General features: G+C 47.4%; 1 protein-coding gene across 1 annotated transcript; it reads left to right on the forward strand.

Annotated features, from left to right (window-relative positions):
• The first annotated feature begins 1,039 nt into the window (after positions 1-1,039).
• On the forward strand, positions 1,040-14,814 carry LOC119570476 (delta-like protein 1). The gene is given in 9 exon segments (XM_037918194.1): positions 1,040-2,002; positions 2,267-2,563; positions 4,176-4,239; positions 9,824-10,081; positions 11,024-11,084; positions 11,983-12,464; positions 12,467-12,646; positions 12,649-13,501; positions 13,645-14,814. Coding segments are annotated over 9 exon segments (2,475 nt in total). The 5' UTR covers positions 1,040-1,933; the 3' UTR covers positions 13,856-14,814.
• The last annotated feature ends 869 nt before the right edge of the window (positions 14,815-15,683 follow it).

The following is a 15,683-nucleotide window of genomic DNA, read 5'->3' on the forward strand; positions in this document are numbered from 1 at the left end:
AGAGTGTGACTACCTTACTACAACTACTACAATACTATAATTTCTTCTATTAACCTGTTACTTACAATATTTAATAAAATTGCCCTGATTTTGTGACATTTGTAAGGTGTGAAGGAATGACGTGTCGTATGAAAAGTTGTAAGTATGGGGAATGTATTGGAATGTATTTTACTTAATGGATGTAGTACTGTGATTGTAAAGTAGATTTGTTTGTTTGTGCTGTTTCCTTGGGATTGGTGATTGCATGATGTTATTCTGATTTACTTGTGATAATATCCATGTCAGTAAGTGATGTTGGATTACAATTATATATATATATGTATATATGTATGTATATATTTTTTCATTTTCATGTACATAAGGAGTGCATATGCATATGTGTATAATGTATGTTCATGCATGTGTTTATATGTGCTTATATACAAACATACATAAATACATATACACATGTGCCTGTGCATGCATACATACATACATACAGTTACATATAAACACATGTATGTATATTTATGTTGTATGTATACTAATGTATGTATGTATGTTCGTATGTTTGTTCGTAAATACATACATACATACATACATACATATGTATGTATGTATGTACGAACATATATATATATATATATATATATATATATATATATAATATTATATATCATATATACATATATGTGTGTATATATATGCACGCATACATAATGTATGTTTAGATATTACTTAAAAATCTGTTACAAGTGCTTCAGCATATATTTTCCATAAGAAAGTAAATATACGTTAAACATCAGCTTAAAATATTCATGCTGCATATATACTTAGAGAAGATCTTATTCCAAAACTTGAAGAAAAAAAAAGTTATCTCTCCCGTTCAGTAATATTTCTCCCTATAACAACACACTTATCATCCACTACCAGAAAAGTCATAACATCACTCGATATATAATAACCAGCTTATAGTTAATGCAATATGCAAATAGTAGTAGTAATAATAACAATAATAATATCAATGGAGTTTATATTTTCACTCCCGGTTACCCTCACTGCGTCTTACTGCCCTCTGTCGGCCGCTCGCTGAACTAGACCTTAAACGCTAGGACCAAAATGACCAGAAAACAAACGTCTTTTCCACGTGTTTTGTGTCACGGTTTGTGTGATTTGCAGAAACGGGAATGAGGAAATGTAAAAGGAGGAGTTGATGAGTCGATAGCTACAAGAGAAAACTGAGGAATTATGTGTTACAAGTGAGAAGTTGATTGGATAATGAAGGTAGTCAGTCAGTGCTGTCTCTGGTGAGACTGTGAGTGATATATAAACAAGACGAGAAAAAAGGTAATGTTTAGTAGAGAATTTAAGAAAAAATAAAACACCCTAGAAGTAATCTTTGGAAAGTTGTATCTTCCTCCAATATATAGTGGATGTTAACATGTGAACGGGAAAGAGAGATGAAAAAAAAGAGAGAATCAGCTGAGATTAGGAAGTGAAGATAGGCCAAGAAATGAGAAGATAAAAAAAAATAAAAATAAAAATAAGAGTAATACTAATCGTAGTAAAACGGTGTTGTTTCTGCGGCAGGTCGTGGGCGGAGCTTAGGGAGCCGGTGGGCGGAGCTTAGGGAGCCGGCGGGCGGGCGGACGGAGCTCAGCCCGAACGTTTCTCTCGCTCGTCAGTCTGTCACGAACCTACGCACGGAGAGGGTGTGCCGCGTGCGGTCCTGAAGCAGCATCACACGCTCCCTTTTTTTAAAGCTCTCCTTTTTTTTTCCCTCCTCTCCCCCCCCCCCCCCCCTTTCCCCCTCTCCACTGTTGACTCCTGCGGTTCTCCTCGACGTTACCCCCAACATCGCCTACGATACGCAGGATACAAGAAATACAATACGTGGTGTATTGTTGTATCGAAAAAGCATTCCACGACGCAGGTTCTACACTAACACACAGCCATGCGGTGGCTCTCACATCCCGTGGCCATCGCACTGGCCGGGATCGTCTTGTCGCTGTGTGTCATTGAGGTAAGTTTGTGATCGAGTGACAGTGTTCAAGTTTTTTTTTTTTTTTTGTGGCAAATCGTGGCTATGTTTGTGGATAATATACCAACCAATCCGGAACATTTTGTTATCCCGAGTATTCATCTTGGGGAAAAAAAAAAATCCTAAGTCCCCAAAAAGTTATTTCTTATAGCTTGTAAACACAAGTCCCAATGTTATTACGAATATTCACACCACGCATTTGACTAACGCAATTCCCCCCCCTTTTTTTCTCTCTCCTTCCCAAAGACCTCGGCCAACGCGGTGTTCGAACTCCGCCTGAAGAAGTTCACGAACCGCTTCGGCAAGGACACCGAAGGACACTGTTGCAGCGGCTATCGCAACTCGCAAGGACACTGCACGGGGACTTGCAAGACGAAATTTCGCGTGTGTCTCAAAGTTTACCAAGAAGTTATAGACCCGGAGTCGCCATGCACTTTCGGCGAGGCTGAGACCCCGGTCTTGGGCGACAACGAAGTGGATTTCGCCAAAGTGGATTTGCAAGGATTCCGCAATCCCGTGCCCTTTGAGCTCGCTTCGTGGCAGGTAAGGAAAACGGAAATGAAAAAAAAAAAGATAAAAGTGGATGATGTGCTGATTTGTGTTAGTGAAAAATGGAAAATATTTTTTTTTGATGTATAGTAGTGTGTCCTTTCTCGAAAATGTGGTATTGATTTAATGTACGGAATATGATGCGAAGAAAACATAGTGAGAAAACACCATACTTACGCGAAGTCCCAAAGATTGTGAGAATTGTGTCGGAAATTTTGCCGTTTTTTGAAGAAGTGTGAAGTACAGTGCAAGAGGACGAGGATAAACAGTGATACAGTGCTACTTGGAATTGTGTAAAGTGAAGAATTGCCAATATATAGTGAATAAACAGAAAAACACAAAATACTACACAAGTGCAAGAGTAAAACAGAAAGAGAAGGAGAGAAAGAGAGAGAATTGATGAGAACCTAAGTAAAGAGATGAGGAGAGGTAATATTTTCCCGTCTCCTATGCCTGTTTACTCACCATTCCTCCCTCTCTTTCTCGACTTCTCTTCTCGTTCTGAACGGAGCAAAGTGACCCAACAAGTTTTTTGTCCACTTCTTGTTACAAAGTGCATCTTAATCCTTAAACTCGTGTAGTAAAAGTGCATTGAGCAAAGAAGGAACGTTCCCACGGTTGGAAGTGTGAATGTACAGTGTAAAATCATTTTTCATCTTCTGATCTCTCTCTTTTCGTATTTCTTGTTTCTTCTACTTTAAAAAAATCATACTACTACCTTTTCTGGTAAGAAATCAGTGGAAGAAAACAGAAATGTGATAGAAAGAAAGTGGAAAAAGTGCATTTTTTTGTCCTGACTGTGAACACGCTTACCATCAGTGTTCTTGACATAGGCCTATGATGCTGTGATGAGAAAAAAATGGAAGTTGTGCTTCTTGGCCAGTGTTGAAACAGTAACATCAGTTTCACGGCCAATCACGAGTGCATACATAAAGTAAAGTACAACACATTGAAAAAAAATCATAGGCTGTTCATAGTGGATAAAAAGAAAAAAACGTGATTTTCTCAACTTCCTCAAGTGAGAAATCGAACAAAAGTGTTTTTTTAAAAAAGGACAAGAGCAAACTTGTGATTTTTACGAAAGTGGTGATGCACTTTCTAGATAGAATAGAAAACAAACACCCCTCAGTAGATGTGTGTGAGTGTGTAGTCACAGCAGTTAACCCCGGAAAGCCTGACGGAGGTTGTAAAATCATAAACGACAGTCGTTCAAGTGGTTAAGTGTACCTTACGCTGGTATTGATTGCTTTATGGACCGTTGAAAATCGCTCTGAGGAAAAGCAGTAAGAGAAATGTTTTCTTTCGAGATCACAATGGAGAGAAGATTGTGTCTTAGAGAAAAAAAAAGTGATGATAAAGTCATTTATATACTTCTGACGAAACGGCAAAGGACTTCACACAATTGATAATCACAGCGCTTTGGGATTCGTGTATGTGTGTTTTTATGCGTGTGCGTATGTGTGTACGTACAAGTTCGATCACCATATTCCGTTCATTAAGTGTATTACCGAAAGAGAAAGAAAGAAATACATACAAATATACAGTAAAGATATATATAAGAAAAAACAAGTGCTCATAGTGGATTTTTTTTGTTTTTCTTCAACAGGGAACATTTTCGCTCATCATAGAAGCATGGCATGAAGAACCCAACACAACTGCTACATATGTTGGTGAGTATTTTCGTTATCTTGTGTATTCCATTAGTTTACTTACAACTACGTATACTAAAGGTTATATTTAGTTATTTCGAAGCTGTTTCATCGAGTCCAGACCCGAGATATTATAGGCCTACATAACTAATATTAGCATTTCGTATTCGAAAGTTATTTGTATTTTTATATATTTCCAAATTTTGTAATCATGTGTTGACCTGACTCGCGTCTCTTCGGGTCATCCTAATGTGAGTGAGATTATAAGGCTTGAAATCTCTCTCTCTCTCTAGGGATTAGGCGACACAAAAGTTAGGTCAGCGGGTCACTTTTTGAGACAGAAGAGAGGTCAGATCATAGAACGATGTTGGATGAAAGGGAAGAAAAAAGAAGATGAGAGATGAGTGAAAAAAGGGGGGTGGGTGTCAGGGGAGACTGGGTTGCCTAGGTAAAGAGAGTCAAAGGGCATTTCAGGTTACTTTGCCGACCCTTTTGGGAGCGACCTAAGATGGGATTAGCAGAAGGTTTTAATTGTTGGTGCCGCCTCCTTTTGAGAGGTCCAACTCATTAAAGCGAGGTAATTTAGCCCTTCTGGAGGATTGTCATAAAGGTGGCATTTGAACGGAGATAGAATGATGCCTTGGTGGTCGAGGGGATCAAGGGTTCTATATCTTTATACTTGTTTAATTTTAGTATTTTGAAGATTTAAGATTTTTTACTAATAGCAAAGTTCAAAGCAGAAACATAATTATCACGTCAATAACTCCTTAGTGTATAACAATAAAAGCTCATAAATTACATCTGCATTTTGTAGCGGACAACGATTAGCATGTGGTCAGCGGACACCAGATGTAAAGACCCAAAACAATAGCCGATGAAGATAGGGAACAGATGGGAGGAGAGAGAAAGGGGGGGTGGGAAGGAAGGAGGGTAGGGAGTACGATGGGGTGGCGGAAAGAGAGAACTCCGACCGAAAGAAGAAGAGAGGGAGAGAGAAGAGAGAGAGAGGGAGAGGGAATAGTGGTGCATCCGGTTTCGTTGGAGTCGTTAGTGTTTCAGAATACACCGAGTTTATCGCCACGATGAGAGGGACAGATACAGGCAGACAGACAGAGAAAAAGCTAGTGTTGCTGAGTTTCCCCCCCTCAAAAAAAAAAAAAAAATCGAAGTAGGATGTGTGGAGGTTGACGCTTGGTTCATGGATTTTGTGTGTATGTGTGTGTAGTACCACAGGACGGCCTTCTGGCACCCGTCGTGTTTATAATGTGGAGTGTGTGCGGTCGCCAGCGTTAAACAAATCTCGATTGTTCCACCACTCTGTCCATTAGCCGGGAAGAAGAGAAAAAGTAGAGAAAAACAGTGAAGAAAGAAAAATATGATGATTCGAGATATATTGGTATTTTATGGATTGCTGTTTCTACCGAAAAAAAAGACATTTGACGATCAGTCTATAGCCACGTAAGGGAGCGAGGGTTTCGGGGGAGAAAGATCGCTGGCGGGGGCTTAATAAGTCCCATTAGGTGGCTTGGGGGTAAGGAGGAGGGTCGGAGGGAGAGGGGGACTGGCAGGATATTAGTGGTCGCCCCGGGGCAAGACGGGACGCTCAGGGACCCCCAGGCGGTGTAGGATACCCGCCCTTAGGAACTCCACCAACTGCTGACAACCCGCTCCTATGTGTGTGTGTGAGTGTTGGAATATTGCCCCGTCTTTTTTCCTCTTGCTGTATTTATGAGTTATATATGTGTTGTGGGTGTTAGTCTGTCGGTTAGAGTCATTCGAAGCTGTGGGGTTTGGTAAAAGGGGCGAAAGAGGTAGAGCGAGAGAGAGAGAAGAGGAGAAGAGAACGTCACAACGGTAGCGTTGTTAGGTAGCGTTTTACAGACGTCCTTTTTCGTAGCTTTTAACCACGTGTGTCTCCTTCCGTTCGCCTAATCCTCCTCCGCCTTTTTTAGTGTTGTTGGTTCTCGCTGTTGCTGCTGTTGCAAATTCACCTCTTCTTCTCACGCTCTTTAGCTCTCCCCCTTCTCTCCCTCCCTCCCCTCCCTTCCTGCCTCGCTTCCCCTCCCCCCTTAGCCCCGGCTTACCTTCCTACCAACCTACCTACTTTACCTTTCCCCCCTTCCGCTATTCTCCCTTCCTCCTCACCTTCCCTTCCATCTCTTTTGCTCGCCCCCTTTTCCTTCCTATCCTCTCGGCTCCCCTCCCCTGCCCCTTTTCCTTCCTTTCCTCCCTGTTTCCCCCTTTCCATGACGTCACACTCCAGCGCTTGGCCGAACCGCTGTAATTTCCTCTTGTGTCTTTCCCCTGTGTGTTGTAATGCGATAGAATACAGGAAAACGATATATGGTTATCATTACACGTGTTTCCCCCCCCCCCCTATCCAACCCCCCTCTCACCTCTACCTACGCCCTCCACTTTTGGTCTGGCTTCCCGGGTTCTCTCTCTCTCTCTCTCTCTCTCTCTCTCTCTCTCTCTCTCTCTCTCTCTCTCTCTCTCTCTCTCTCTCTCTCTCTCTTTGACAAGCTCCTCTTCCTCGTATTTATCCTCCTCCTCTTCCTTCCTCCTGCTCATGTTCTCCCTCTTATTCCTATTCCTCCTCTTCCTCTGTCGCTCTCACACACACACCATTGTCAAACGTTTTTGCCTCCGTTGCTCCGTTCATTCGCCCGCGCGCGAGAGAATCCGCTGCCAACGGAGCAGGCGAGGTGAGGCGGCCAGCGGACGTGGGTGTTCCCTCTTCTTCTTCTTCTTCTTCTTCTTCTTCTTCTTCTTCTTCTTCTTCTTCTTCTTCTTCTTCTTCTTCTTCTTCTTTGCCTTCTCCCACTCTTTTCCTCCTTTTGCTTCTTCCTCATCTTCCTTCTCTTCTTCCTCAAGGAAATGGAGTAAGAGGAAGGGGCAAGAATAAGGAGTAAGAGGCAGGGAAGAAGAAGAAAAAGAAGGAGGAGGAGGGGGAGGAGGAGGAGGTCGTTATGTAGTCTCCTCGGTAGACTCCTTGAGACGTTCACTCACTCACGAGGAAGGAACGTCCAGTTTTTGCTCCTTGGCCGCCTCCCTTTTTGTTTACATGTGTGTATGTGTGTGCGCGCGAGTATGTGTGTGTGTGTGCGCGTCTTTTAATGGGCAGCGATCGTGGGTAGGCATTTCTCTCTCTTTACCTTCCTGTAGGCAAGGTGGGTAGGTAGGTTAAGTGGTATTTTGGGTTTTCTTGTTTTCTTCTTTTCTCCTCATCTTCTCTCCTCCTCTTTTATCACTTTCCTTCTTACCCACCATCCTCTTTTTTGCCTCTTTCCCCTCCCTCTCCCCATCCCTTCCCCCCCGTGCGAGAAATCCATTTCCTGTGCTAAGAGTCGGAGTAAACTCACCAATTTAGCGTGAAAGGAGAAAAGATGGGGAGCTTTGGGCATGGGGGAGAGAGAGAGAGAGAGAGAGAGAGAGAGAGAGAGAGAGAGAGAGAGAGAGAGAGAGAGAGAGAGAGAGAGAGAGAGAGAGAGAGAGAGGGGGGGAAAGGAGAGACGAGGGAGGTTGATAGGTAGAGGGAGGGAGGGCAGGAGGGAAAATGGGGTAGGAAGAGAGAGGGTATTGATAGGGTTAGGGGGGTAGGGGGAAGGGGCAGGCATTTGAGAGCGTTCTAACGACTTCTTGGGCAGTTTCAGGTAGTTAGTTTTCTTCTTCTCCTCTTCCCCCTTTCTCCCTCTCCATTTCGCTCTCAGCTCGAGTTTCTCTCTCTCTCTCTCTCTCTCTCTCTCTCTCTCTCTCTCTCTCTCTCTCTCTCTCTCTCTCTCTCTCTCTCTCTCTCTCTCTCTCTCTCTCTCTCTCTCTCTCTCCCCCCCCCCTGGCACATCACCAGAGATATGAATAGACAGAAAAATAAAGTAAACAAGTTCAAATGAGTAACAGTATCGAAGCGTTTCCAACAACGTCTTCTGGTGTTCTTGCCGTTCTCGCTGTTCCTTCTTCTGTTCGTTCGTTGCTTTTTCCCATGGCCGGCGTTGCACGGGGCACGGCGATGACTAACAGCTTAAACGTGGCAATTGCAGCCGTGCTTTAGGCAGGTACGGGGGAGGGGGAGGGGCAGGAGGAGGAGTGGGGGCAGGGAGGGACTTACAGCTGGTTGGTTCCTTCATGTTCTCCGTTTTTCATCGTTTCTCCGTTTTACTTTCTCGTTCTTTGTTTTCTCTTGTTTTCTCTTGTTCTTCCTCTCCTCTGTTTTCCTCTGAAAGGATGTTAGTTGTTGTTTTTTTCCTCGGGGGGTATATTCAAACGACCTTGTAACATCTTACGGTTTAAGTGGGAAAAAGATAGTAAAACGTGGCATTTAAACATCAGGGATAGAGAGAGAGAGAGAGAGAGAGAGAGAGAGAGAGAGAGAGAGAGAGAGAGAGAGAGAGAGAGAGAGAGAGAGAGAGAGAGAGAGCAGAATAAAAAGACGAAAAAAAAAATTAAGAGAAACATTTGGTACCTGCGTGTACCGATACCTAAGTGGTTGGGCATTGTGTATGCAGGGCAACACACGTAACTTCGCTCCTCCCTCCCTCCCAGCCTCTCCGTCCGTCCCTCCCTCCCTCCCTCCCTCCCTCCCTCCCTCCCTCCCTCCTCCCTGCCTCCCTCTCATCACCCACCTCCCTCCCGCTCCCTCCTCCCCCTCCTACTCCCTCCTTCCTCCCCCTCCTCCTCCTCCTCCTCCTCCTCCCTGGCAAGACCCAGCAGCTCGCCAGACACTTTCCCACGCTCCCATGCACTTCAAGTCATGCAGCCAGCGCCATGCACACCTCTCCTCCCCCCCGCTCCCTCCTTCTCCCTCCCCCTCTCCCTTCTCCTCTGCGCCTCCTTCGCTATTTCTTACGCTCTCTCTTCCTCCTCATCTTCCATCTCCTCCTCCTCCTCCTCCTCCCTCTTATTACCAGTTTCTTCTTCACCTTTTCCTCCCTCACCTCGTCCTTGTTTTATCCGTTATTATGTGTTTCTCACGAGTTCTTCTTTTTCTTCTTTATCGCGTTGTGTTCTCACGACAAGGGAGGTCTGGACTCGATGCGCGCGCGCGCCCACGCACACAGGAGATTCACAGAGCATATCGATGAAAAAATTACATCTTTGCCTTTTTATAAGTGTCTTCGATCGTCCTTTTTTTCCTCCGATATTTTTATGTAGATTATACGCTCGGTTTCCCATGCCGGAGATGCACTTTGTGAGAGATACGTGGTTTTTAATGTGTTATGGTCGATGCCTTGAAGTATCTTTAGAGGCGCGGATTCATTTAGTCATTTGAGGTTGGCGGGTTTTTACTGCGATGCCCATTTTTACCCTCGCATGCCCTCTCGCCGCCTCATCATGCCCCGCTCCCTCAAATCGGTTTTCTCGCATTTAACTCGTCTTTCTCCTCATCCACCCCTGCGCTTCCCACCCTCTTCTCAGACTCTATCTCCACCCCCCCCCCCCCTTCATTTTCCATCACCTCCCCTCTTCATACTCCATCATCACCTCCCCCCTTGATACTCCATCTCCATCACCACCACCACCTCCACCTCATTCTCCACCATCCCTTCCCCCCCCTACCCCACAGCCTCCCTCTGACCCCTCGACTGACCACCCCCTCTCCCCCCCCCAGAACCGGCCCTGATCACCCGCCTGATGATCCAGCGCTGGCTCGACCTCGGGGAGGAGTGGACGGGCGACGACCACCGCACCTCGCACTCGTCGCTCTCCTACGAGTTCCGAGTGACCTGCCAGGAGAACTACTACGGCGAGGGCTGCCGGAAGTGGTGCAAGCCGAGGAACGACTCCTTCGGGCGCTACGTGTGCGACGACCAGGGCGAGTACGTGTGCCTGGACGGATGGCAGGGCCCCGATAACTACTGCCTCAAACGTGAGTCTTGGATTTGATTCTTTTTGTCTTTTTTTTTTCTCTCTCTCTCTTCTTTTTTTTCTTCTGATTTTGATGTCTTGTTTGTTTTTTTTCGGGGTTTATTTTGGTCTTCCTCTTTTCACCGCGTTCTGTTGTGCTTTTCGATTGTCTTTCTGTTTCTTCATTTTATCTTTTCTTTTCTTTCGTTTCCCCACCCCGTCTTCGTCGGCGTGCAAGTCACCACCTCTCTCGGGTGACGCGCAGACACACTAACACGTGGTTGTGGGTAATTGTTGTTGTTGTTGTTTACCGTCGTCCCTAGTGGTGGCCGCCGCCGCCGCCAGATGGCAGGGCTATAAGGGAAAGAGGGGGGGGGAGGGAAAGAGAGGGGGGGAGCGGGTAGTGGTGTGACGTCACGCGTTCGCAGCTGCTGCCCGCGCTCACAACTCCTCGCCGCGGTTCATTTAGTTTCACTCCTCATTCAATTTTTGCTCAAAAATTAAAAACAGGAAAGAGTTGAGGTATTAGTTGTTGTTTTTTTTTTCTTGAGCAACGTAGCGGTCCCGTCTTGAATTCAACTTCTCTGAATCACACTTTTAATGAATTTTTTTTTTCTTTCGTCTTCTCTAAGTTGAGGTGTTTGGCGAGGTGTTTAATGCCATGCGGGAGGGCAAGCCAGGGGGGGAGGGAGGGAAGGAGGGAGGCGGGGAGGGACAGATGTCACCCGCAGATGCTCGCTCGTCGCCTTTTTTTCTGTCTTTCTTTCTTATCGAAAACATGTAGTCTCTTCTTCTCTCATTTCTTATCCTTCCCTTCCTCCTCATTTCAAACCTCTTGAATCCTTCCCACACTCCGTTCAATAATTTTCCTCCATATTTGAGCTGTTGATATGAATACGCGTCGCGAAATCGTCTCGAGAGAGGCATTGCATCAACTAATTTTCCCCTTTTTCTCTTCCTGTAGCCATCTGTAGTCCCGGTTGCCACGAGTCCACCGGCTTCTGCGACCAGCCCAACGAGTGCAAGTGAGTATTGCTTCGCTTATTACCACAGGGGGGGTGAGGGAGGTTATTAACACTGGGGGGTTATGTTTGGTGGAGGAGGAGGAGGAGGAGGGGGTTATTGTCATGGGGGGATATTGTTTTTCTTTATTAGCTTTTTTTTTTTATTGAGTCTTCGTCGCTTCAGGAGGAGCAGGAGGGGGAGGAGAGAGTAGGGGGGGGGTAGAGGGGAGAGGTAAGGAAAAGGGACAAAGAGGGAGGAGTAGGAGGAGGGGAAGAGGAAACCGACCTCCTTATATTTTATTGTTGTTTAACTTGAGGTCCCTCAACCCCTTGGCTAGTGTATCCCCTTACCGCTGAACCGTTCCCTCCTCCCCCCTTCCTCCCCTGCCCGTAACCCTTCTCCCTCCCTGCTTCTCTTTCCTCCTTCTTTCCCTCCCCCTTTGTCCTCCTCGCTTCGCCTAGGTGAAGTCAGTTGAAGGGGGGAAATCAGACATGCATTTCAACAGAGGCACAGGAAGGGGCAAACGCAGGATGCTGGGAGATGAATAAGAAGTCGAAAAGAGGCCAAAAGGGAATAGGAGGAGGAGAAGGAGACGAGGAGGAGCTTGTAAGAGGACGCCGCGATCAGGTGTCACTTCCTTGGCGAAGGGCATCATGGGAAGGAAGCCCCACGGGGCCCGCCGAACACTATTGTCGGTGGGAGGACAAGGAGGAGGGCGAGAGGGAAGGACGTGGCGTCGAGGACTTATCATTAGCCTCTTTTTTTTTTTTTTTTTTTTTTTTTTTTTTTTTGGGGGGGGGGGGGTGGGCGGGAATAAGCGCTTGTGTTAGGAGTGGATTTAATTGCTTGAATAAGTTTTATTTTTTTCGTTGTGTTTTATTGGGCGTGTGGCTAACGACCCGTGTTCTCCCCCTGCAGGTGCCACAGCGGGTGGAAGGGCCCGGACTGCGACCAGTGCCAGGTGTACCCCGGCTGCCTCCACGGCACCTGCGACAAGCCGTGGCAGTGCAACTGCGACGAGGGCTGGGGTGGCCTCTTCTGCAACCAGGACCTCAACTTCTGCACCAACCACCGGCCCTGCAGAAATGGCGCCACCTGCTTCAACACGGCCCCGGGCTCGTACTCGTGCGAGTGCCCGCCGGGCTTCTCGGGCACCATCTGCGAGATCATCAACGACACGTGCGCCAACACGCCGTGCCGCAACGGGGGCACGTGCCTGGACACGGGCGACGACCAGTTCGTGTGCCAGTGCCCCTCGGGCTTCACCGGCCAGTACTGCGAGATCTCCGGGCAGTCGTGCGCCGACCGGCCGTGCCTCAATGGCGCCACCTGCTCCGACACGGCCACTGGCTACCAGTGCCACTGCCGCGCCGGCTACGAGGGCACCAACTGCGAGCGCGCCGTAACGAGTGCGCGTCTGACCCCTGCCTGAACGGCGGCTCGTGCGTGGACGAGCACGACGGCTTCCAGTGCGTGTGCCCCGTCGGCTACACGGGCGACCGCTGCCAGACCAACGTGGACGACTGCGCGCACCGGCCGTGCCTCAACGGCGGCACCTGCATCGACGGCCTGGACTCGTTCACCCCCCCGGCTTCCTGGGCACGCTCTGCCAGACCAACGTGGACGACTGCCGCACGCAGCCCTGCGCCAACGGCGGCACCTGCGTGGACGGCGTCAATGACTTCTCGTGCGAGTGTCGGCCCGGCTGGGGCGGCCGCCAGTGCACGACGCGCGTGCCCGTGCCGGTGTCGCCGTGCGCGTCGGCGCCGTGCCACAACGGCGGCTACTGCGTGGAGGCCCCTGAGCTAGCCGTGGGCTTCCAGTGCACGTGCCCGAGCGGGCTGGGCGGCCCCTTCTGCACGGTGGTGACCAAGCCGGCGCCGCAGGTGGACGTGGACGCGTCGCCCATGTCGGCGGCGCAGGTGGTGCTGGTAGTAACGTTCAGCGTGGCCGTGCCCGTGCTGGCCGTCGTGTCGGCGCTGGCCATCGTATGCATGAAGCGGCGCAGGAGGCGCGAGCGCGCGCGCCAGGACGAGGAGGCGCGGCGCCAGAACGAGCAGAACATGGTGCACAACGCCGTCAACGCCGCCAACAACAAGTGCCTGGAGGACCACATGATCATCAACTCGCTCGACTACCCCGCCAAGCCGCTCAACACGCAGCACCACGCGCTGCCGCACTTGCAGGGCGGCCACCACCTGCACATGCACGAGCCCGACGCCAAGAAGGCCGTCGAGAACACGTACAGCATCGTGCCGGCGAGGAGCACCAAGACCATCAACACCGACATGTCGCGCCTCTCGCTCGCCGACTGCCTCGAGAAGGGCCTCGACGCCCCCGCCCACGCCCCTGCTTGCCGTGGGACGCCCACCTCGGAGCTCAACGCGCCCTGCAAGGTGCTCCCCGAACCCCCCCTCCCGCGAGTCCACAGCCACAGGTAAGCAGCGCCGTCTTGAATCCGTTTCTCTCCCCACACACACTCCTCCAACAAACCTTACCTGAAATATTGTGTCCCGCCTCCTCCTTCCTCTCTCCCTCTCCCTCGAGACCGCCCCTAACGCCCCCTTTTCTCTCCCGCAGCGATGTGTACAGCAAGCGCAACAGCCTCATCGGCAGTGGAGGCGGCGGAGGTGGAGTCGGCAGCGGCGGCGGCGGAGGCAGCTGCGATATCCACACCTCCACCAACACGTTAACCTCCACCTGTACGCCTTCCACCTGTACCACGCCGTCAAGTGTGTTCGTTATAGAAGAACATTATGATGATGAGAATTACATTGCCACGGAGGTTTAGTGATTCGTTGAAATAATTACGTTTTTTTCTTCGAACTCTACGGTTTTTTTGTAGAAAAGAGAAGAACGAAAAAAAAATGGAAGAGAAGAGAAGAGAATGATTTAAGAGAGAGAAAATAATTGACTCTTCGTGTGATTCTTCTTCTTCTTCGTCTTCTAAGTGTTTAAAAAAGTGAGCAGAAAAAAAAAGCAAAGAAAATTTTGCCCCCGAAAAAAAAAACATTTTTTTTGCTAGTGACGCCAAAAAGAGAAACCAAGACTTCTATTACAATTGATAGTATTATTAATTATTATTATTATTATTTTGTTGTTGTTTTCGCCTTCCAAAGGTGGGCGGAGCTTGTGAAAGAGAAGAGGACTTCCCTTGGCGACGTCTCGTGTGAAGTGCAAGGAAGTCACGGCCCGCGGAAGCACCCGAAAGAAAGAAAAACGAAAACAAACAAACTGAAATGTTGAAGTGATGTTTTCACTTCTCTTTAGTCCCAAGCACATCCAAAGATGTTTTAATTTAGGAGCTATCATTACTATTTACTATTACTACTTCTACTCTAGTTATTGCTATTTATTCTCCTTGTTTTCGCCATCTTTCTCTCTCTCTATCTTTCTTTTTTTTGCAAATGTGTTATTTTATTTATTGTTAAAAATAAATCGATTTTTTTTTCTCTCACACTCTCTCTTTTTTTTAATTATATATAAAAATATATATGTACACTGTAACTTGTATCTTGTGGTATGTGGTACAAAAAAAATTGTGTTTATATTGTAGTGCCTTCCATGTGAACAGTGGAAATGAACAGTGAACAAATGAACAAAGAAGTATCGTTGTTGTTTAAAGGAGCAAGCACAGTGGCAAAGGGGAGGAGTTTGTTGTATTTGTGCAAGTAAGACGAGGACATAATCAAGCAAACAAGCAGACAACAGTTCCAAGCAAGTAAAAAAAAAAACAAAAAAACAAGGAGGCGGTAACACTAAACAAAGATTTATTTTTTTTGTTTGTGCTCACGCGACTGTTTTGTTTAGAAGATAGTGAATAGCGAAGATGTCCACACCGCAAAAAATAATTGTGATGATGAGGAACGGTGTTGAAGTCATGACCGTGATGGTGACATGATAGTGATGATGGTGAAACTTGCGGTCCTTTTATATATATATATATATTTTTGTGGTCTGTGTATGGAGGCTCATTCATCCACCCTCCCCCTCCCCCCCCCCTTCCTATTTCATCTCAGCGCCCTCCCTCCTCCCCCCTTCCCTCCACCCCTTGTTTGCCGAGTACCCCCCCCCCCCCTTTGTCGCTGTGTTGAGGTATAGTGTGGTATAGTGTGCTGTATAGTGAGAGATACGAACGCTTGTGTCAAATCCACGAAGATATAGTGAGATGAGAGAGAGAGAGAGAAGAGGGCGAGGGTGAGAAAGAGGAGATTGTGAGCGGGCGAGAGAGAGAGAGAGAAAGAAAGAAAGAGAAAGAGAGAGATGGGAGATTTAGTGAAAAAAAAAAATCTTTCACTTTTTTTTTTCTCTCTCTCTTCTTTTCCTTCTATCGCTCTCTCTCTCTCTCGCTCATTTACATCTCTCCTTTCCTTCTCTCCCTTCCCCCTCTCTCCCCTCCCCCCTACCCCCTTTTCCTCTCCCCCACACAGATCGATCTCAGAGTGATGTTATGTGCCCTTCCCCTCCCCCCCCCTTCTATTCCTTCCTCCCCCCCCTTCTCCCATTCCCCCTTCTCCCCTTCTCCCCTCCCATATTCTTATTTGTTATCAGTGATATTCTCTGTTCTCAGAATGTTCTCACGCATCTCAAATGTTAATTTATTATTCAGAAAAAAAAAG

This window comes from Penaeus monodon, chromosome 4, assembly GCF_015228065.2.
Source record: "Penaeus monodon isolate SGIC_2016 chromosome 4, NSTDA_Pmon_1, whole genome shotgun sequence".
NCBI classification, from domain to species: domain Eukaryota; kingdom Metazoa; phylum Arthropoda; class Malacostraca; order Decapoda; family Penaeidae; genus Penaeus; species Penaeus monodon.